The following is a 23,413-nucleotide window of genomic DNA, read 5'->3' as shown; positions in this document are numbered from 1 at the left end:
GTTCAGTAACGACTATACTAGCTTTTTAGAGCCTCAGGCTGTATTTAAGAATACAAGGAAAACATACATAACAGTCGAAGCAACTCAGTCACTGGCTGAAACGTTCCACCACTTCGCTACATATTGTATTTTTTCAAGTGACTTCTTTTTGATATCTGAAATAAAATGTGAAACCAGGTATTGCAACAATATTTAGTTCGCAAACTAATATCAACGAACGGATTATCAGAGAGACTCGGACTCCCATATGCGCGCGGCGCGGGATAAATTCTTCCCGCATCCGGGACACAAAGGGAATTCCTTACATTGAGTCGTTGCGCGAACTATGCGTCGGGATCGAATTACTTTCGCCGAGTGAAACGTCAAATAGCGGGAGATTGGGAACTGTTGCGATCGTGAAAGAGGACGGCCAGGGTGGCAGGAGGAGCGGGTATACATTGACACGTCTTTGCATAGATCATCTCAGCCCATTTACGTCCCTCTGCTGGGTACAGGCCTATTGGAATGAGAAGACTTGGGTCATAGTGGGAGAGAGAGAGAGAGAGATTTTCAACGCATTGCATGCATCATGCATGATTACGGGTAGACTAAAGAATTTGCGGGTAGATTTTAATTTTGTATGGGTTGTGCTCGGTTTACCCTCATTCTTGCCTGTCGACTGCGTGTCCTCTTACTATCATTAGACACATTCTCACTTTAATACTTAAATACTAAAACTCGACAATAAACATTTTCCCAGAGATAAGACCAAGCTAGATCGATTTGTCATCCCCGAAAACCCCCACATACCAAATTTCATCGAAATCGTTGAAGCCGTTTCCGATATTGTGATTATATATATCATCATCACGTCAGCCGAAAGACGTCCACTGCTGGACATAGGCCTCCTCCAAGGCTAAATGAATATGTACTAGAATTGCTCGTTTAAAGGTAGGTATTATAATACTTAATTCAAACATGCATCACTTACTGTATCACTCTGCGCACCCGAAACGACGCTTAAGTGCACCGAGACATAATAAAAAGTCCGATTTTCGAACTTCGCATCGTGCCACCCCGTTCACGCCAATAGAATTTAATGAGAGAGGGGCGGTGCGACGAACTTTGAATTTCGAATATCGGAGACGCTCTCCAGACTACATCCATCTTATTCATATTACATGTACACGCTATTTAATATTGAATCAGCCATCAATGGCAATATCTCTTAAGAGCGTTTATATCTGCTGAGCTGGCAACGTTGCATTTTTTTAGTTTTTCTCGATTATTCCATAAAAAATGAATGAAAATTAAAAATGTGGTCTGATAGAACTCTTCTTAATATATAAGTTAATGTGTCTACTCCAACAATTATTTTTAATTTTTATTCAATTTTTATGGAATAATCAAGGAAAACTAACAAAAATGCAACGTTGCCAGCTCAGCAGGTATAAACGCTCTTAAATCATCGAATCGTTCATCTTGGTACAATGCACGGAGCCTTTGGTAAATATTGGAACAGAATAAGCATTTTATATCCCTCACTGGAAAAAAAGCCTTTTTTATTTACGACAAAAATGTAACTGCAGTTTTTACAAGATGTGTGGAATATATTCGCTACGCAAATAAGACATCGCTAAACATTTCATTTATGAAGATTCGAAGACATGTGCAAAAAAAAAAAACACGTGGTAGGTATGTCTGTGGTCGCGGCTTTGCACCCAAACTCGTGCCTTTGAGTTTTTGGGAATTTCGATTTAACCTCGGAATACCTAGGTACAGTCACCAGCATTAATATCTGCCACAGCGGAGCGTGCAAAAATATCTGACACGTCCTTCCGGCCCTAGAAATAGAGTCGTATCAGATGTACGTCAAATTTCAATCACTTATTATAATAATTTGAAACTTAATGACAATCAGTAAAAGTTGAGATGTACTGTGACGTATGCTATAAATTTAGGATGTTGGGCCTTACGAGAAGGTAAAAGAAACGAAAGTCCACTATTGGACATAGGTCTCCCCCAGAGACTTTCAGTTGCTACGCTATGCTAAGCGGCTTGCATCCACCTTGTACCCGCGGTTTTTACCAGAAACTTTACTAATTTCAAAATAAACATACATTTGAGTCTATACATTTGACTTTATGAGAAAAAAGTAACCCTTATAACCTTTTTGTATTTCCTTTTTGTACAATAAAGAGTAGGTATAAACAAAAAGTATTATAAGCTGAGCAGACCTTTCAAACTAATTTATATACACCATCATCATCTTCACCATAATCATCAGCCGGAAGACGTCCATTGTTGAGAAAAGGCCTCCCTCTTAGAACGCCACAATGAACGAATAATACTTATATAGAAAACCATTACATTTAATAACCATTACCAAAGTAGTGGGTGTTACATTATTTATGGGAGGCCTTGAATTTAATGTCAATTTTACACACCCCGTTTGCGTGTTTAAAATTGTGTGGTCTAATGGTGTTGAAATAAGCGGTTACACAGTAAAGCGAATTAACGTGTTAACAGGGTATCATACTTATATTCTAAATCAGTATTTTTCAACTTGTGAAAACTCTTCAGGGGGTCGCGAAGCCCCTATTAGTTGGTGGGAGAACTACTTCAGTAAAAAAAAACAACAATAAGTTTAAAAATATTTAGAAAATTTTAACTAATAATCTACTCAACGGCACAAGATTGGGCCCACTCTACATACAAAATTACCTATTACTGCATTACATTTGAGAGGCAGATTTTTTGCAGCTCAGTATATTTGTCGATATATGCGGACGGACGGATTTGATATATATATATACCTATATATATGAGAGAGAGAGAGAGATCAGTGTTTCGCATGAGGACTGAATCGCTACTCTCTTATTTCTGGCACCAGTAGCCTTGATGTCATCGACGTTTTTTGCAATGGGGTGGCCACACGAGAGAATAATATTATTAAAAACAATGAAATTACAGTAGGTAGTTTAAATGTTATTATCTACAGCGTAGTAGAATACCTATTATATTTTTATCTAGTTTTATACATTTTTTTTCCTTCACCGAATAGCTTGTGGCTTTTTTAGCGCAATTTGGCACGTCAAGTCCATAAAATTCGAGGTGCGAGCATGGCTGAAGAACTCAATATAAATGGCAAACCATAGCTTAATAATACTCGTAGTCGTATAACCCTTCGTGTGGCAAGTTCCCGCTCCCGGAGAAAAAGAAATAGACGCATTATGGCGGATGTCATTTTTATATTAGCGCATATGTGGCATCTGTCCCGTTCCGGGACACATAATTATTTCGCGCATCTGGCGGCCGCCCTGCTCCGGGAGAGTAGCTAAGGACTTTTTTAAACGTGCATTTAGGCGGCTAATAAGCATTCTGCACTGCTCTAACTTATACTGAAGCTTAATTATAGAACAAGGATAGACTACACTGCAACAGCCACGTCTCTCTCAGAACTAATCTTGAAACATGAGTCACTTTATAACACCGGCGGGACGCCGCCTGATAAGGCCCACATTTAGTAATGCTCCTACTGCTAAAAAATGTATGGAGTGAGGTGATTTTATGACTGTATGTTTTAAATTAGGGTATAGTATTGTAAACAAAATACAAATATTAATGAGAAAAAGTATCATTTATTAATTATGGTATGGTATATCGAGAATTGGAAAAAATACAATGACCATATATTTACTTTACATTATTGTTTTATTTTCACACTTTATACATATTTACCGTATGCAATATGATAGCGTACTTAATTAAGAATCAAAATGCTACATTTTATTACGCTTATAATACATAAAAGCAGTAAAATTTAAGTTTTTCTAAACATCGAAGACCAGTTTAAATTGTCCTTCCTAGACCTGTGCCAAATGTGGTAAAACTTGCAAAATGGCGGCTGCCATAACTAGCCTTTTCCCTTCTCTCCCGGATCCGTACGGGCGCCAGATGCGCGTAAATGAGCAAAATGGCGGCGCCAGGCGAAGGGATAAGTTATGTTACGCTTTCACCTGGCCAGAAATCTAAAACAGCCCTTATAGCGCCCGTGACGTCTTCGGTCAGGCCTCCTCTCTACTTTTCTAGTCTTGCCTATCCATTGCCACTCGCATCCAGTTTATGCCTCCTCTACATATCGACGGATGCGTCGGCAGATGGATCAGCAACCATATCTTCGGATAAATTGCGATCCGTCCACACATCGGCAGACGTGTGGACAGGCGCGTTGCGTTCGCGCTGTCACCCTTTAATCCGTGTCGAAAAACCGACACCAAACGGATGAGTGGCAGATGCATCGGCCGACGTTAAATACCTACCACAGACAAGCAAAAACCACCCTCTACACCTCGGCGGACGCATCCGCAGATACAATCTGCCGACGCATCCGTCGATATGTAGAGGAGGCATTACGCCAGCTTCTTGCCGGATATCGTCTGGTCATCTTGTTGGTGGTCGTCCTCTACTACGGGTGTTAGCACGGGGTCAGCCAGCCAGAAATGGGCAAATTTTATTCGAATGACGAATAACGAACAAGAATAACCAAATAATTCGTAAATAACGAATGAAATTATCGAATCATTTTTGTTAATACTCCTACTCATTAAATAAATAATGATAATGAATGTGTCTATAGGTTATGCCAATCCAATTTATGGAAAGTATAAACGAACCGATTTCATCAAAATTCTTGTATAAACACCCACTGGATCAATCTATAATTTGTGTCTTTTAACAAGACGTCTAATCACTTTTTTACTAAAATTCACTTGATTATATGACTTGATATTTAATTTTCATTTGAAAAATCTTCGTCAAAATGTGACATTATTTCTTGAATGAGACTCGTGTATAATCTGTAGTAGCATACCCATAGACTAGCGTAGAGGTGGTCGAAAATTTGATATTTTAAAAATCGATTAATACTCGATTGAATAAGCGATTATTATTTATTTACCTTAAAATTAAAAAAATAGTTACTGCTTTTTTAATTTTGAATAAACAGTCTTTGGAGTTCAATGAAGTATTGTAAATAATAAAATTGACAAAAATACTTTGATCTTTTCAATTAATAAATTAATCGAATTACTGAACAGATTAATTATTTTGCAATAGGTTCTAGGTTTTCACATCTTTAAAATATCTGTGGTCGGGTTAATGGCGTCTTTGTTTACCCTTTCTATAAATTGAATTGACATAAACCATAGATAAAGTATTATTTGTTGTTTATTTGTATAGAATAACCAATAACTTTAAATATTGTTTGTGGATTTATCCGAATAAAATAACAATAAAATCATTCGTCAATTTAAAAGTGGTAAAATTAATTATTCGCCGATAAATTATTAGGAAGTAAATTAATCCACGAGTTATTTTTTTGCGAACAGAAAATCGTGAGTTAATGTTTATTCGAATAATTATTGTGATAAAAAGTTATTCGAATAGTGCCCATCTCTGCACCTGTCAGTTATTGTTAATTTGGTTTAGAACTATCCGAGGCGACGGGGCAGAGGTAGTCCACCTGCTGAGTCTTAGGGGACCGCATTCGATTAAGCCCCTCCTAGCCATTTAATTACTGTATTGTATGGTGTATGTTGATTACTAGAGATGTAAAAAGGTTGTCGATAGATGTATCGATTGACTATCGAAATGGTAATTATCTTATTTTTTTTCAAGTTTTTGTCAAACTAGTTGCCCGTGTATGGCAAATAAAACGCTGAAATCTCCATCGCGAAGACTAGAGACGACATTTTACATGAGGATTTTCGAAACAAGTCTTGGAGATTATCATGGGAAGTAAATATCCGGAATCCCATTTCAGCTGACATAAAATTTGTAGGTAACTTCAAGTGACGTTTATCAGTTTGTAATATAATTGTGGGTCAATTCGTTTATTTCTGAATATAAAATAATACATGTCAAGTTATAAAATAGCAATTAGATTATATTAAATCAACTAATACAATTAAAATAATTAAGAGTCAACAATGTCATTGATTAAATACATATAATAGTTAAAAAACCTAAAAATCCAACTGCTTGCATTGTGGGTACTTTATTTGAGAAAAATAAAGTGACAAATTTAAATGTGTGTTTTGGTTCGTTAAGCTAACATCTGGTAGCATGGTGGATTCGATTTGTAGCATTCGAACATGGCGGATGTAGACAATATCTAATTTTGCTATTTCTGTTTCTTTGGCTAGTTGAAGTATAATTTTTATAGTGTTTTATGCGGCGATTAACCTTAACAGTGAACAGTGATCCCAAAATCCTATATTGCTCTCGTGCCTAACATTTTTTAATGCGCAAGTGGTCTCCACGTGGTTTCTGGAATTTTACTATCAAATTGCAAAAACTACAATCACCGTACAACGTCCCTCTCAAAGAGAGTTTACCTGGACACTGGCGAAATTGTCCTATTAATTAGGACAGAAAAGCCATATTTTACAAGAGAAGAAGTAGCATGGTGAACGGTTGTGTTGCTTTGAGGATGAACTCTAGTTGAGTTCGAAACGCGTTAGTGAACAGTAATGTGGTAGTAGCAATAGTTGCGTTTTTGTTGCATAGATGAAGCTATCATATGGCCGCAGGTGAGCAATGTAATTGTTTTAGTTCATTTTGAAACGTAATTTTGTAACTAAAAACAAAACACTTGTTATCGATAATCTGAAGTACAACCCTAACGCATATGTATTGAACTGCCGACCCTATCATGAAACGTTAGTTCGCTAAGCTCGAATATCGACGCCAGGACGCTCAGCTCTAATTATGGGTGAGTTTAACTCTAATTGTTAAGTTCTTAGCTCAGGAACCGTGGCTACGTAAATTGCTCGGATATTAATTACAATGCACGCGTTTCAAATACTTCAAATACCATGCGGCTATATTGCTTAGGCATTTGTTTATGAACTTTTAAAGTTGAGTACTTAATTAAGACAAAAAAAAACTAAGTGTAAATAAATACATTGGTTGACGACATTGATTGACGACCAGATGGCCTAGTGGTCAGAGAACCTGACTACAAAGCTTGAGGTCCCGGGTTCGATTCCCGTGTCGGGGCAGATATTTGTATGAAAAATACGAATGTTTGTTCTCGGGTCTTGGGTGTTTAATATGTATTTAAGTATGTATCTATCTATATAATTATATTTATCCGTTGCTTAGTACCCATAACACAAGCTTTGCTAAGCTTACTTTGGGACTAGTTCAATTGGTGTGAATTTTCCCGTGTTATTTTTTATTTTTTATTTTATTGGTTACGGCGCTGAATACAACTTCATATCCTTCGGGGTTAAGACTCTCATTAGTCGTTTAGTGCAACTATAGTGTTAGACAAGTCTTAATTTAGGTCTTTATTATGTCTAACTGTTGTTGGTCTCACGTCTTAAGGTTTTGTCCTTAGATCTGTGAAACAGCGCGACGAAATTATTTTTAAATAATTTTCAAAACGACTGATAGACAGTCACCTGCATATTACGTTACTTATTTATAATTAAACTACCTGTTGCCCGCGACTCCGTCCACGTAGAAAGTATTAAAAATAGTTTATGTCCTTTTCTCAGACCTCACAAATATTCACAAAAAAAAAACATAAAAATCGGTCAAGCCGTTTCGGAGGAGTTTGGTCACAAACATGTAACCCGAGAATTTTATAAGATTCCAGCAACAATGTCGATAATTAAACAAGTTTTTGGGAACTATATAATTTATAAATACAAGCTTTTTGCCGACTGTCTTTTTGAAAAAACAAACTGAAATATAGATGCACAGAAAAACCAGAAAAATAAGACCAGCACTGGGAATCGAACCCAGGTGCTTAGTTACGATTCCAGTGCTGGTCTTATTTTTCTGGTTTTTCTGTGAATCTATATTTCAGTTTGTATTTTCAATTTAGGTTTTACGAGATGACCGTAAAAGTAAAAATTTGGAATTGAAATAAAAAATACAAAAAGATTTAAAAAAAAACAATCTCAAACAAAAAACAGTCTTTTTGTTGACTTTTTTTTGCTTGTCATCCTATTTTCGTTTCCATACTAAATTTGACATCAATTCTAGTCAATTTCGACATACAATACAATACAATAACTCTTTATTGCACACCAACACAGTAAGCAGTAATAAAAACACAGGTATACATAGAGATTTACTAAGGTAAGCAATAGGCGACCTTATCGCATCAGAGCGATACAATGGACACAAGAAGAATAAAACAAGACATACTTACAAGATTTGATCTGAACAAGCAAACAAAGCAAATAAAAGCTTGCATGATGATTGCTAGCACAACCAGTAAAGCATATTCTGGTCGACACAAATTTTAGGCGTTCGCCAAAGTGGAAGCTATCTCAAGTTCAGTTCACGAATTTATAGTGGAAGACTTTGTTCATGCTTCTGAGTGCTACGAGCTCGTAGCACTTTGCTACGCCGTAGACGCTACGAGTGGCATGTGGTGAAATAAAATTACTCAGAATGAACAGGTTTTGTGGGAGTCCAATGCATTTCGTGCTTGGTGTTTTTGATTTGGCTGTATTTTTACACGTTGGTGTTTTTATGAGGGATAGAAAATAGTAAGTTATTGCCTAGCCCTGGAAGTACGCATTTGCTGGCTAATTGGCATTGTTCACTTTTTTTTGACTACCTACTCTTTTTTATCTTTTTATTCTTGAAACCTAATTGTACGTTGTACAAAAGGTTAGGTGAATAATCAGTCGATGTATGTGCTCTTATCCCATGGGAGTAAAATACATATTTATCTTAAAGCACCTTTATGATCCACAAAGAAAAAAATCTTCAAAAATTAATTGTAAGCATAAGAGTAGTCGAGTATGCCTAGATCGTAACACGAGGATCAAAAAACTCTATTGGTTGAATGTAAACGCTACACCAATTCGCTGCCGTCCCATTGGACAACAAAACAGATGTCAGAATGATGTATCTGTTGTTCAGATATCGGGGTTTTTGCGGCAATTCGTCTTGCCACTAAATAGTCGGATAAATAGTGGACAGATTAATGTAAGATTGCTTCCAGAAACTGTTCATTTACATGGGGGATCTTCCATTACTATGCTTATTTATTTGTATTTCCACATATTTATTTGTTGAGAGATAGATTTTGGCTGGTAGCATCAAGCAAATACTTGAAGGAAACTACAGAGTTGCTTGGTATATAAGAATAATGATAATATTCAAAAATATAAAACTTAAATATTTATAATGCTAACAAGAACATTCAACATTCAATTACCTTGACGACCGTAACATAAAATAATAGCTCTAAGAATAAACGCATGACTCTAAATCTATACATTTACAAAACTTGCCAAGAGCATATTGCAGTATTAGAATTCCGTAGCCGTTGCTAAAAAAAAAACACCAGAAAAAGAGCGTGTCTCTATAGCACTTAAGTCCTTTTATAGAGAAGCCAACCTACAAGACATAACTAGAAGGTGAGATACAGCCATTTAATAACGCATTAAACTAAACTAAATGCAATAAATGTTTCCATGCAAATATATACTTAAAACGTAAAAACCAAAAAGCCGCCATACATAACGCAGCAGTCCCCGCCAACGACTTCAAACAACGCCTTAAGAATGGACACGTCACTTTGTCCAGTCCAACGGAATCACTAAACAGCATGAATAAACACCCCCTCATACAAAAGGGTCCAAACGCAAGTGTTTTAATCACTAGCTTGAAATATGCAGGCTTTTGTGACTCGAATAGGCTATTGTAAACAAGATTTTCACGCTCGAATTGTAGCTCCCCCTTTAAGGGAACAATGCAAAGGTTAAAATAAACAGGGGTATTGTGAGGTCTAGTGGTTTTTAGTGATGGTACGGATATCCGTATCCGTATTACAATATAAATTATAGTAATAATCCTGGGCGCCACTTGGGCTTTGCCTAGCGTGGGACCAACGGCAAGGACTTTTTACAACGATACTTTTTAATAAACTTTTTTTTTTCAAAAAAGAACCATGGAGACAATCACATGAACACAAACACACAGTAAAATTCACAAGCGCAACACGTTTATCACACGTCATATTTATAACCCAGTATGTGTCTGTATCTGTAGTTCAATCTTCAAAATGGAATGGATTATTGTTTAAATTTTAAACCTAATGACTAATGACGGTTTCTTGACAAAGGGAGAAGAAAATAGGCAAAAATTGTGCACTGGTTGCGGAAACTTGTCCGATTGTATGAAGAAACTCACTGTAAACTTTTTACCACCTTAATATATGATCTGTGTGTCGCTGTTTTGTCGATGGTATTCTCGGATCTAGACAATAACATTCTTTATCCGTATCCACGCATATACTATCAATCCGGTACATCACTATGGCGCTGTAAACTGTAGGTTTGACTGAGTGGTGACCCAGCTTACAGTTGACGCTATGGGCATTAGAATGATGAATTCAAACGTGTTGAATGGTGCCAAGTCTTAGCAGATCAACGTTAATATCACATAATATTTTCAAACTAAATGAGCGTACGTATAGGTATGTAGAGGTCCATTTAAAATTAAAAAAACTAACTCGCGATATCGCACCAACATTCGGGCAGGATCGCCATGCGATGTGGGGATAATATAATTAGAGAAACACGTCAACTCGGTATGAATGCGTTTAATGGTCTGCTCTACGAAAGTACCAATACAGTTGTAGCAGTGAAGTTAATACATGTAAGGTAAGAGGTGTCTTATACACTGCAAGATGTAGTGTATATTATATTTTTACGGTTACTAAAATGCTTCAACGTCAACTTTTCTCTTTTTGGCAACCGGTCGCTTTATATTACTAAAATGTTGGCGACATCTGGTCCGTCATACTGACTTTGACAGATGTCATTGTGACAGTGTCATTTCTTGGTACATTTGATGGAATTTAATTATGAATCCTAGTTTAGTGGTTTAAACTATGGCCTCTCTAGCAGAGGATCGTGGCTTCAAGCCCGGGCTCGCACCTCTAAAAATTTACCATGATCTCAACGGTGAAGGAAAACATAGTGAGGAAACCATTGCATGATTTTTAAGGACATTTTAAATTGTTGTTTATATAATTATAAAAGATTTAGAAAAATAAGCTATGGAATATTTAGAAAACGGGTATACGCTTGTCTGATTAGCATAAGTAAAAGTACTTGAAATTCTACGAAACTAAAAGTATCAAAATGCATCTGTTGCACATTGCGCGACTCCACTTCGAGTCGCTAATGACTGCGAGTCATTCGCGATGAAATCTGCGCTACACGTCATTGTCAAGGCGGTGCGCGCGGTAACAAAGTCTGGTTAGAGTGAGGCATGTGAAAAACTAAATAGAGGTGGCATAACATGTTTTTAATACGGTATTTGACTTGTATATGTTTTATAAATTAAAAATACACAATGCCTGTTATCGAATAGAAAAACAATTTTTAAGCTACCTTTACAAATAACAAAGTTACAAAGGTTTGAAATTCAAGATTAGACAGAGAAAGACATACTGGCATGTGACGTCACACGCCAGTACCGCCATACTTGCTGCATAGAGAAAAGCGTTTGAGAAAGAGACAGGTATATAGATTTTTCAAAAAATCACTATAAATCCAATTTTCAACCGATTTAAATTTTCTCTTCGCTAAACACTATCTGTATATCTATATTTTCATAATAATATTAAGATATGGCAAAATCAGGAGTTGTCAAATACCGTATTGTTAAAAAAAAACAACATTTTGCCGCAGGCAGAGACAAATGGAAGGAGACATTTCTCCCATTGTCCGATTGCCCTTCTTCTTCCCTAATGCATATTATACAGCGTGTATTTTTGATACAATCACAAACTGTAAGGGTAATTAGTGAAGGCCTTAATAAACACACTTTATTATGTTTTAGTATTGTTACTTGTTATTGTGACTTATTATTTTATTTAGAAAATAAATGACTACCCAACGTGACACTACTACTACGTGATACTATTTTGTTTTTTATTCAGAACGTCGCACTTTTTGACGTGACAGCTGTCACACAACGCTTCTGTCTCGTATCAAATTATTGTACGCTTTACATTGCTGCTCGAAAAAAAAAACAAAAATTAATTGCGCTCTGGTAGTTAACTCTAAATTAACAATTTGTTTGTTTCAATATCGGTTCATGATACTTAAATCTACACCTGATTACAGTTTGTGGCTATATTAGCAATTCACGCTGTATATCTGACCTATTTAATTATACCTCATAATGTCATAATTATCAGAACAACTGCGCCTTTGATTTCACTCAAGCGTGCCCTGATGACTAGCTTATCTCACTTCCAAACAAAAAATAATATGTCACAATTTTTTGCCATTCATTATACTACCCTATTCAAAGTGCTTATAGTCCATTATAATTACTGTCTTTTTTGGCGTGATCCTCTTTTGTTTTATAATAATACCACACCCCATGTTGTCTCATTCGCATTTGGAACGCATAGCGTGGCAGCGGGTAGTTGCAAAGTATTGTTTGCGTTCATCGGTTGTTTTATTATTAATGAAATAGGAGTTGTTTTTGTGCAGCTGAGATGATTGTGGCAGTGAGGAGTTATAATTGCCGAGTCGCGTGACAATCAGCACCGTACTGTTTTTATACTGTCATAATACATGTAACAATATAAAGCTTAGGGATTTTTTAAATTTACATTGTATGGTGGAATGAACCCAAAGGACGCTGTTGTCGTTTACGGCAAATAAAAGCATGCAATCTTATTAAATCAAAATAAAATAAAATAAATATTTATTAAAACCATTATGTTGACTACGAAGCTTGAGGTCCCGGGTTCGATTCCCGTGACGGGGCAGATATTTGTATGAAAAATACGAATGTTTGTTCTCGAGTCTTGGGTGTTTAATATTTATTTAAGTATGTATCTATCTATATAATTATATTTATCCGTTGCTTAGTACCCATAACACAAGCTTTGCTAAGCTTACTTTGGGACTAGGTCAATTGGTGTGAATTGTCCCGTGATATTTTTTTTTTTTATTAATTCAAATCAACAGTAGGTATCTCACCATCATCATCAGCCGGAGGACGTTTACCAATTTTGGTGGGTTCGGTTAATAGTTCGGTTCCCGGTTCAGACAGATGATAGGTCATAAAAAAGTCGGCCAAGTGCGAGCCGGACTCGCGCTCGAAGGGTTTCATACCATTATCTACACAACATTTTGACATTAGCAATATGTTTTATGGGAGCCCCCTTTTAATATTTTTTTATTCTGTTTTTAATATTTGTTGTTATAGCGGTAACAGAAATACATCATTTGTGAAAATTTATACTGTCCAGCTATCACGGTTCATGAGATACAGCCAGGTGACAGACTTTTTAAAATCAAAATCAACTCTTCCTTCAGTAAAATTTACTATTATGTACAATTACTTAAGATACATAAATACAGACACAAAATATACTTATGACTACTTTTTTCTGTAACCTTTTTGTTTTTCCTTTTTGTACAATAAAGAGTATAAACAAACAAACAATCAATATGTGTCTCACAGACATAGCCGGTGATGCAGTGCAGGGTTGAAAGCTAAGAAGCAAGAGTAAAATATAGTTCATTGATATATAATAATAATAATAACATAATAAATTGAATCAATCAATTAGTATGGGGCAAATCTTGAATTGATTAAAAGTTACACCAATGTAATTAAGTTGGATTACAAGGCAAGTCCAGACGACAGCAAGCTTCCAACCAAAGCAACTGGAAGTGTATGGGTGAGGCCTACATATGTCCAACAATGGACGTCCTACGGCTAATATATATGATATGATCCTCCATGTCGTGTCCGACAAAGGCGAACCTTTAGAATTGTTTATTATGTGCCCGAATATGGCTGGCAAAGCCAAACTTAGTCTTAAAGGTCCTATTACACAATGTAATTGACCACTATCATTATACGTGTAAGTGTAGGAACGGTACTTTATAGTAAGACGTTGGCATCCAGGTGTTCCAAGCGATGCGTCTCAAAATTTGCAACAGCCTTATTTACAGAGCTGCGCCATTCCAGTCTCATCTGCGCGAGAATGTTTAATACGATGCGGCAAATGGGGAATGTTTAATAATATGTTACGGCTAATACGATGACCATGATGATGACAGACAGCAAAAGCAGCTTGTATTAAAAATAAAAAATATTATTTAACCAAAAAGGTCGAGTTAAAACTCTCCAGAAACACCGCGCGCTCTTCACTTCTGACACGTCGAACATAATTTAAACCAGAGCGAAGTTAGCAAACTTTCAAAATGCGCGTTCAGCAAACAAATGTTATGCTCGGAGGTACTTTATATAATTTTTTCGCTCGCCGTTTCAATCCCATCTTTATTTCGAAAGTTTTACAGTCGCATTTTCCTCGGATGAGCTTAGACAATTTGTTCAAGTTTTTGTTTTTACTATTAAATCTATGTTGGTTGGTACATTTGAGCAGAAAAGAGTTTTATGCACAGCTTCCATCCATTCAGAGTATTCGCGTGAATTCTTCGGCATTGTAATAGAGCGTTTTTTGGTATTCTTCGAGGCTAGATTTTATAACAACTGTTTTAATTACTCCCGCTCTCAGTTAAGTGTTTTCTGCAGAAGAAGAATTAATTTTCACACGATCTATGAAATGTATTTCAACTCAATCCACTTGAGTACTTATAGTTCTCGTTTAGATTAGATTTCTTTAGTTTCTTTTTTTGTTATATTTAATTTTAGTAAGTCAGAAAATTGCCATTGCAGAAATAAATTAACTTTTTCTTGCCACTCTATGTTGCTATGGTTACGTTTTCCTGAGACACTGTAAACCGTAAGTTTATAGGATTAAAATTTGCCAAACATGCATTTTTGGGGTAGTTTTATGCCCCTTTTATAGTTGGTCATCTAATAAGCGTGTAGTATAATGTGACAACAATTTCTTCTAATAAACTGTACTATTATTTTGTGTTACTACTTATGTTGCCGTGGTGGCCTAGTGGTTTCTCAAGCAGAGGGTCGTGGGTTCGAACCCCGGCTCGCACCTCTGAGTTTTTCGAAATTCATGTGCGGAATTACATTTGAAATTTACCACGAGCTTTGCGGTGAAGGAAAACATCGTGAGGAAACCTGTACTAAACTGCGAAGCGATTCAATGGTGCGTGCGAAGTTCCCAATCCGCAGTGGGCCCTCGTGGGAACTATGGCCCAAGCCCTCTTGTTCTGAGAGGAGGCCTGTGCCCAGCAGTGGGACGTATATAGGCTGGGATGATGATGTCTTATTTTGTCCCCTCGGTGACAAGACAGAATAACAAACAAGAAGTAGTTGATCAACCCAAAACAAATAAAATAACGTTAAAATTTAAAGTTTAGTAATAAAACGAATGTGAACGGCCAATAAAATTACATGAATCGAGGATCACTGAAAAGCCTAAAAAAATATACCATTGCTTACAAGAGGCAGGAGAGAGTCAAAAACTACTAAAATACTACTTACCAAAAATACTTTTGAATACCCCCTGGCGTCAAGCCTTAATATTGTGTAGACGAATCCAGTCTTCCCTTAAATATTTCCGCGCGTCTAAGTATATCTAGAAAACTTGGCTAATCTTATTAACTGTGAATTATTTTAAAACTCTCATTCTTTACACGAAGCTTAATTTGACGAAATTTACCTTATAAGAACCGGGAGCAATTTAAAAATGATTTAGTGTAAACACTTAATTAAAACAAGACGTGACAAATTCGTACCCCGTAGAGGCACAGCTAAGCGAATAGTTTGCACTGACTGTAAGACGATTAGTTGTAAATCCTTGAGTATTTCAGCCTGTCGAAATAAATCATAATCATTGTTGTCAACTGCTGGATTATAATATAGTCCTCCCTTAAAAAATACCACGGATTGGATATGGCCCAGGTAAACTTTTCAAGTGTCTCGTGTGTCCACCCGTAACTATGATGCATGTAAATACATTCTTCTTCTTCTTCAATTTAAAAGCTACACTCTTGTCGGTGGAGTTACCGCCACACCGTAAGGTCTTCTGCCAGCTGTTTGACTTTATGATACGATACCACACCCACAAATATATTTTTTGTTAATTAATGTCCCACCACTGGGCAAAGGCCTCTCCCTTGGTTTTCCATCTCGTCCTGTCGGCACTTATGTCTGGCTAGGCCCTGGAAAACGCGTCTAAGTCATCCCGCCATCCCCGCCTTGGCCGCGGCGCCGATAGCCATCGTGGGGCATCCACTGTGTGGTAACCTGTGCCCACCTTTCTGAGTGCATGCGGCAAACATGGCCTGCCAAGTCCCATTTGAGCCTCGCTGTGGCCTTACCTACGTCCACGATGCATGTTTTAGAGCGCAGTGTGGTGTTTCGGAGTCGATCCGTCCTTTTAATACCTAAAATGCTGCGATCCATAGCTCTTTGGCAGACTTTCAACTTGGACTTCTGAATTTCTGCCAAGGACCATGTCTGAGCACCGTAAGTTAGGATGGGCAGTATACACATGTCAATGAGTTTCCGCTTAAGTGTCAATGGAAGGTAGCCCTTCAACAGCTCCTTCATGGATCAGAAAACCTCTTCCAGGCGTTAAAATACATTCTATAGCAATAATATTATTTATGTATTTATCTATTTACCTAGTTTAAGAAAGGACAGGTACAGACCCATCTCATCCCGTGTTGTATAAGTCAACTAAAGGATCTTAATGTGAGAGGCAGTAGCGCAATCTTTTACCAACTACGAACTCCCGACTCTAGCTCTGCGGTGTGGAAGTCAAGGGGTAACCTCCATACTATTTTCCCAAGAAGATTTTCATCATGCAGTTTCACTACTGATCCCTATCCGACGTCGACGACCACTTGTCAAAAGTGTAGCAACTTAACGAACTTAATCTAAAATTTTGTTAGCTTAATTTTAATATTAATGCCAACTTTTTTAGGTAATAAACCTAATTTAAGTTTGTCTATTATTAAATTCTTTCAGTATCGAAATTGCATCAAAGGTTGCTAAATGAATTATTGAGTCCCGACTCCGTCATTCAATTAGCAGTATTAATTGTTTCCGAGATTGAAATTTTATTCATTCATTCTATGTTTTATGGCTGGTAAGGGCCATAAAACGTTAAATATTTGACTAAGTTTACAGTCCTACTGCTGGCCACACCTCCTCTCAGAGCGAGTAGGCTTAGGCCGTAGTTCCCATGCGGGCCCATTGCGCATTGGGAAGTTCACAAGCACCATTGAATCTCTACGCAGGCAAAAAAAGGTATAATTTAAAAACTGTTCTATGGTAAATCAACACTTACCTAACAATAACCATGTCAATTTCATTTTAAAAATATTTATTTTTAATTCCCTTATATCAGCAGGAATTTTATTAAGTATTTCTAATTTCCCAGTATACTTTTCTACATCAACGCAGTTTTGCACTTAATGCTCTTTAGAGTACAACTTAGGGTACAACGGTGTACTATTTGATCCACATTCAATAAATGTAGGTACTTACAATATTTTTACCTGACTACTACCAGACATTATATTTTAAATGTAACTTAACAAAGCAGTCGCTTAAGTATCAATTAATTTAAAACGTCTCTTAATTAAGCCACTTTACGCCCCGTTTGAAATTCTCTAAGCTCTGTCAGACGGTGATTGCAGTTATTTATAACTTTGTCTATAATCTTCCATAGGGATTCTAACCTTCAGTGCAACTTAGATCATCATCATCATATCATGCAGCCTTAAGACGTCCACTGTTGGACGTAGACCTCCAGTTGCTTCGGTTGGAAGTGGGTTGCTTCCACCGTGCACCTGCGGCTTCTCAGTTCATCAGTCCATCTCGTTGATGGACATCCTACGCTGCGTTTGCCGATCCGCGGTCTCCGTTCGAGAGATATTCGGCCCTAACACAACGTAGATACAAAGAAATGTTACCTACAGACTTTTGTCTGCCTCATGCGATGGCATTATATTTTCCCGAGATAAAAAGAAACAAATGTTAATCTATGTTGACGATTATGTACTTGCTGGGAATGTATAAGGTGGGATGTGTAAGGCATTGAGTAAAGAATTTCGACTTTGACTTTGAGTTTTCATATAATCACGTGTTTGTCATTCAAACCATAAATTACAAACACGTAAAAATAAAGTTCAAAAAAGAATTAGAAGAAAATTGTTCATTAAACTTTTTGGAATTGTCAATTTCTAGATATAATCCTTTTATCCCAGGAAAATTTGAAATTATATCTTCCAAATGAAATTATTCCAAACTATATACTTTACCCGCAGTTTTCCATGGGAATACCTAAAAATTATAGCGTAGATTTTATTAACATTGTCCTGTCATTACTAATGAAATATCTTTGTCAAATGTGACAACTCTGAACTAAGCGGTTGAAATTTCGAATTTTATTCCGATCCCGTGAGAGTAGGTATCGGGATAAAAAGTAACTAATGTATTAATTCAGATGTCCAGCTATCTACTCACTTAATTTAATCTTAATCTTTCCAGCTGTTTAAACTTGGAGAAGTAACAAACATACACGCATACTTTTGCAATCATTTAGTAGAAACATATCTATAAGTATGATACCTAGGTATCGTCAGCATACATACAATTTTAATCAATGACGCTCTGAAAACGAATGTAATTATAAGAAGGCCCTTTTGGGACCCCAAAAGTAAATGGCAGTTTAAACCTACCTATACCTATGAAAGATGGATTCGTTAAAGTCTTTAATTAAAAGATCTCGACTTAGCAAATGAAATTTTCCTGGCACTGTCGTAAATTTCATCCGAAAAAGGTCGTTGTGGCCTTACTTCTTAAATTAAACATAGGTATTGAATTGTGGCTGGAAAATTCAGGAAAAAATCATAATGATAATACTTATATTAAGTATACTTAATTAAAAAGGAAACTTTTCACAGCCTAAAGCAGCGTTTCCACCAATAATGTGCGAGGATGTGCTGCGAGGAATATATATCGAAAGTACAAACTGAAATAAAGATGCACAGAAAAACCAAAAAAAATAGACCAGCGCTGGGAATCGAACCCAGGTCCTCGGCATTCCGTGCCACGTGCTATACCGCTACACCACTGGACAGGGGTACAGACACGAATTTCTCCTATGCACCACATAACCCAGCTTGTTTGTTTCTTATTTAGCCACTTAAGCAGCGACACTAGCGACATCTATGCTGTAGCCCTCATCGAGAAACTTTTAGCATTCCATTGGAACTAACCGCTCACCCGAACAAGAGATGTCGTTATTAAGCAATCAAATTAAGATTGGTTTTTGGAGTCTTTTTCCGTAAAAGTAACAAAATTTGGAGTTGAAATATAAAATACAAAAAGACTTCAAAAAGCAATCTTAGCGAGGAATATAATAATATGTTTTCCATGAATCAATAGGAATGCTTCATTTACCTCGCCTCGCTCCGCTCAGCTGTTTCCGCCAGAGATGTGCTGTGCGAGGATGACAAACATATTCCTCGCAACACATCCTCGCACATTATTGGTAGAAACGCTGCTTAAAGGCTTACAAGTTAATTAGTAGCACTCTTTCAATATTTAACATTAAATATTTATCGTTTTCAGCCGACTTGTACAAGCTTTTATTTAACTTGCCCTATAATGTTAACTATAATGTTAACTGTTTTCTTGGATTCTATCTTAAGCGATAAGGCTTGCTTTGAATCGCTTACTTGGTGTACAATAAAGAGTCATTGTACTGTAAATGTTCTTTGGGTCAAATCAGCTGAATCACTCAGTGTTTGGATTGACTTAAAATTTGGTACACGGTGTAAGTTGGATGCTTGGATGACAATGCAAAAGCAGTCAGAAAAATAACCTTGTATCAATAACATTTTTTAGCAGCAACTTATTTTTTATACCGTTAAACTGCCGAATTAACGCGGGGCGCAGAAGTTAAGAGTAACAGTTAGAAATGCAATGAAGAAACAGTTGCGGCGGCACAAATCAAAGTTCATAAATCAGCGCTCTGTTTCTGAGAAAGTGGAAACTAATGACTTCGAGCGTTGTACCTAGTCTTTGCGAGTATGTCTTTGCATAGCTTCAAATTGTATAGATTTTCACCGTGCACCTTTTAACTCTCACGGCTCCGCCCGCCATTTAAAAAACATCCTCGAACTGAGTCGTCAAAAAATTCCATATTCATTATCGAACCTCATAGACTAGATACACTGCAAAAGCTCAACGGTGAAGTTTAACATCGCGAGACATAGTATTTTGTCTCAAAGTCATTAAAAAACTCTACATTTAAAAGCTGAAGAGCTATTAACGTCGATTAAACTTTCATGAATAATCTTAAAAAGAATTTCAGGGAATGGCGAAGGTGCAATAGTACGAGTAATTTGTAGCTTTGTATTGCAAGAACACTTTAGTCAGCTATGTCATTATTTTTTATTATAAGTAGACGATGCTTTTTATCGTATTAAAGTCTCGTCGAGATATTTAAGTTATTGTTGTATCTCAAAGAAAAAAGAAAATTTACATTTAAATGCTCGCTTTTGTTTATAAAAAGTTTATGCAAATGAATGTTTTTTGAATTTGTAAAATGATTTGTGGAGGTAGTAACAAAGAAGTACAGAACTTTATGGCTTCGGCCAAGTACTTACACGCTCGTATTATAAAACTAGAATAAAAAAATATATGTAAAAAAAACAACTTAGGCAGTTGTAAAACCCCCGACATTATCGTTTTACAGTTCAATCTCAAAAACGCTTGAACTGATTTTGAAGAAACTTAGTTAATAAGCTTGCTTTCACGTAAAAAGCCGCATCGAAATCGATCCATCCGTTTGAGAACTATGATGCCACAGACAGACAGACATTTGTATCAAACTTGTAACTCACACCCCTTTTTGGCGTCGGGGGCTAGTCGGGGGTTGAAAACTTCACGGCAGAAATTGACACCAAAGAGGGCTACCGTTTTCGCGCTCATCAGTTGGCGCCACTGTAGACAAAGGTCCTGCCTGAAGTATAGAGGTTAGTTTGTTATTACGGGCGAGAAAACAAAATTTATATTTAAATCATATTGCATTATAACTTGTAAAAACTATACGACAAGATACGCTCCCGTTATGAGTACTAAGAAGATATATATACCATACATTTATTAAACACTCGGGACTTGACACCAACAATTCGTATAATCTAAGTATGAATAAGCACCACAAGGTTTTCAGTTAATTCTCTCAATAACAGCTATCTAGCCGTATTAAGTAGCATTAACATTGTCACAAACTTTGACAATTTAGAATATTAAATAGAAAATCAGAGAAATAATTTTTTTTCTCTTTTTTTGTTTAATTGCTCATAAAACTTTATTCTTTAAATAAATCACCTCTATTTACCGTTGCAAGTTCGTTGGGAATCGTTTTATGAATAAGAGAGTTACCAAGCCCGGCTCGGTGGATAGAAAAACAAGGAAAATGGGATTTATTTGAAGGTTCCAGGAAACTGAGGCATAGATATTTTTTGTTTTCTGGCACATACTTTGATTGTTTGGTTGTTTTATGTAGAATGTTTCACAACGTTTTTGTTTTTACTCTTTATAATTGTCGCAGAAGACTAAAGTTGATGGAGAGAACTAAGCTCGGAGTTTCTTTACGCAATAGGATCTGAAATACGGAAATTCGCCTTTATGTGCAATCTGCATAATTTGAACATATTGCAGCTTGTTAAAAATGGCCAGATAAATAAGTCAGCCATAGCCGAGCATTTATTGGAATCCGGACCAAACCACTGGATTGAGCTTCACAATCCCAAAATTCTCTCCACGGAACGTCATTTTTACTCAAGAATGGTACGTGAAGCAGTTGAAATAAAAGGCATAAAATTAAACCGGGACGATAGATATAAGCTTTCACTTCGTGGAATCCTGTTGTAAATAAGTGTCGGCGTCGGGATGATGTTCTGAGGGACGATCGGACGTGTTAGCACAAATACAGATAGTGTTTGTGTGTCAGTGTGATGGGGTGACAAATAAAAATGACCAAGTGCGGGTAGTTCGTGATACGAGTGCCGGTACTATTTGTGATCAAGTGCGGGTAGTTCGAAGGACTCGCGCTGCTAGGCAGACTTGACACCCCACACTTCAGTCTACTCGTGACCACGGCCACTGTGATGTTGCCGAAACGTCGAGGTAAATATTACTCGTGTGTATTAGCGTGATAAGTCCTGTGCGTGGTATTTTGACTACTTAATTGTAATCAGAAATACCAGGTAAATCCGAGTTAGTAGCCAACAATGTTGATACAAAGAACTTTTAATTACGATATCAATTTATTTTCTAACATACAAAAATATATTGTATATGTAATTTATTGAATCAGGCGTTACTTTGTGGAGGTCCATATCAATGAACTAAAATAATTTCCTTGCTCACCCGCGACCTTACGATAGCTAAGCTTATGCAAAATATGCGTGTTCATACAGTCCTCCACTCCACACTGTAAGGAACAACACAAATCACACAAACCCATTCTATCACCACCACCACACTACACTGACGCGGTTCAGAACTCAACCAGAGCTCATCTTCAGAGTGACACAACCGTACACCATGCTACCAGTTGTTAGACTCTAACAACCACAACTGGTAACAACAATGGTTCTAACAACTGATAGCATGGTGTACGGTTGTGTCACTGACTGTTCTCATCTCTGGGCTGGGGCACCCAAGTACCAAATTCTACCATTTGACCGCATCCAACGTAGAGCTGTTCGATTTGTCGATAATCAGGCGCTCTCTGGCCTACTCGATCCTTGGCTTTGTGGAGGGATGTGGCGTCTCTCTGCATATTATACCGTATTTATCATGGGGAGTGTTCTGACGAACTGTTCGAATTGCTGCCTGCGGCTAAATTCCACTGCCGCACTTCGAGGAACCGTCTGTCTTTCCATCCTCACCATGGGACTCGAACCCCAAGTACCTTTTTTTTATTTAAAATTCAAGCAGGTCGATGACCTCTTTATTTTTTTTTGTTGTTCAGCTGTGAATTGCACACTCATGTTTTAGATGAATGATATGAAACTTGGTGATCCTAGCTCATTTACGACAGTAAATAGCTACACCATTTTAATTAATTGATGATATGCAATCTAGCACCGTGCGATTTAAGCGAAACTTCTTTCCTCGCACGACGAAGATCGAATCAGGTTACTGCGGCAACATTCCTGGAGCGTACAAACTTAGAGATCTTTAAAAAACGAAGCCTACCAATTCTAAAAGGGTCAGCAACGCACCTGTGATTTCCCAAGTGTTGCGGGTGTCCATGGGCGACGGTGTTCGCTCTCCATCAGGTGACCCGTCTGCTAGTTTGCCCCCTCTTATATAACAAAAATGACACTTTTTAAGTACCAGCGCTTTCGAAATCACTATCATTCCCGAAAAGAATGCGACGCAAGAAACTTGGCAGAAAGTC

At 37.0% G+C, this 23,413-nt stretch overlaps 1 protein-coding gene across 1 annotated transcript in view; it reads left to right on the top strand.

Annotated features, from left to right (window-relative positions):
- The first annotated feature begins 6,705 nt into the window (after window positions 1–6,705).
- LOC141433901 (uncharacterized) overlaps window positions 6,706–23,413 on the top strand; it is a 134,683-nt gene continuing 117,975 nt past the window's right edge. The window contains exon 1 of the mRNA XM_074096018.1: window positions 6,706–6,754. Coding sequence (XP_073952119.1) covers window positions 6,751–6,754 — 4 coding nt within the window. The 5' untranslated portion in view covers window positions 6,706–6,750. The remainder of the gene's footprint in view (window positions 6,755–23,413) is intronic.

The sequence above is a fragment of the Choristoneura fumiferana genome, chromosome 13, assembly GCF_025370935.1.
Source record: "Choristoneura fumiferana chromosome 13, NRCan_CFum_1, whole genome shotgun sequence".
NCBI classification, from domain to species: Eukaryota; Metazoa; Arthropoda; class Insecta; order Lepidoptera; family Tortricidae; genus Choristoneura; species Choristoneura fumiferana.
This window is presented reverse-complemented; position numbering and strand designations above follow the sequence as displayed.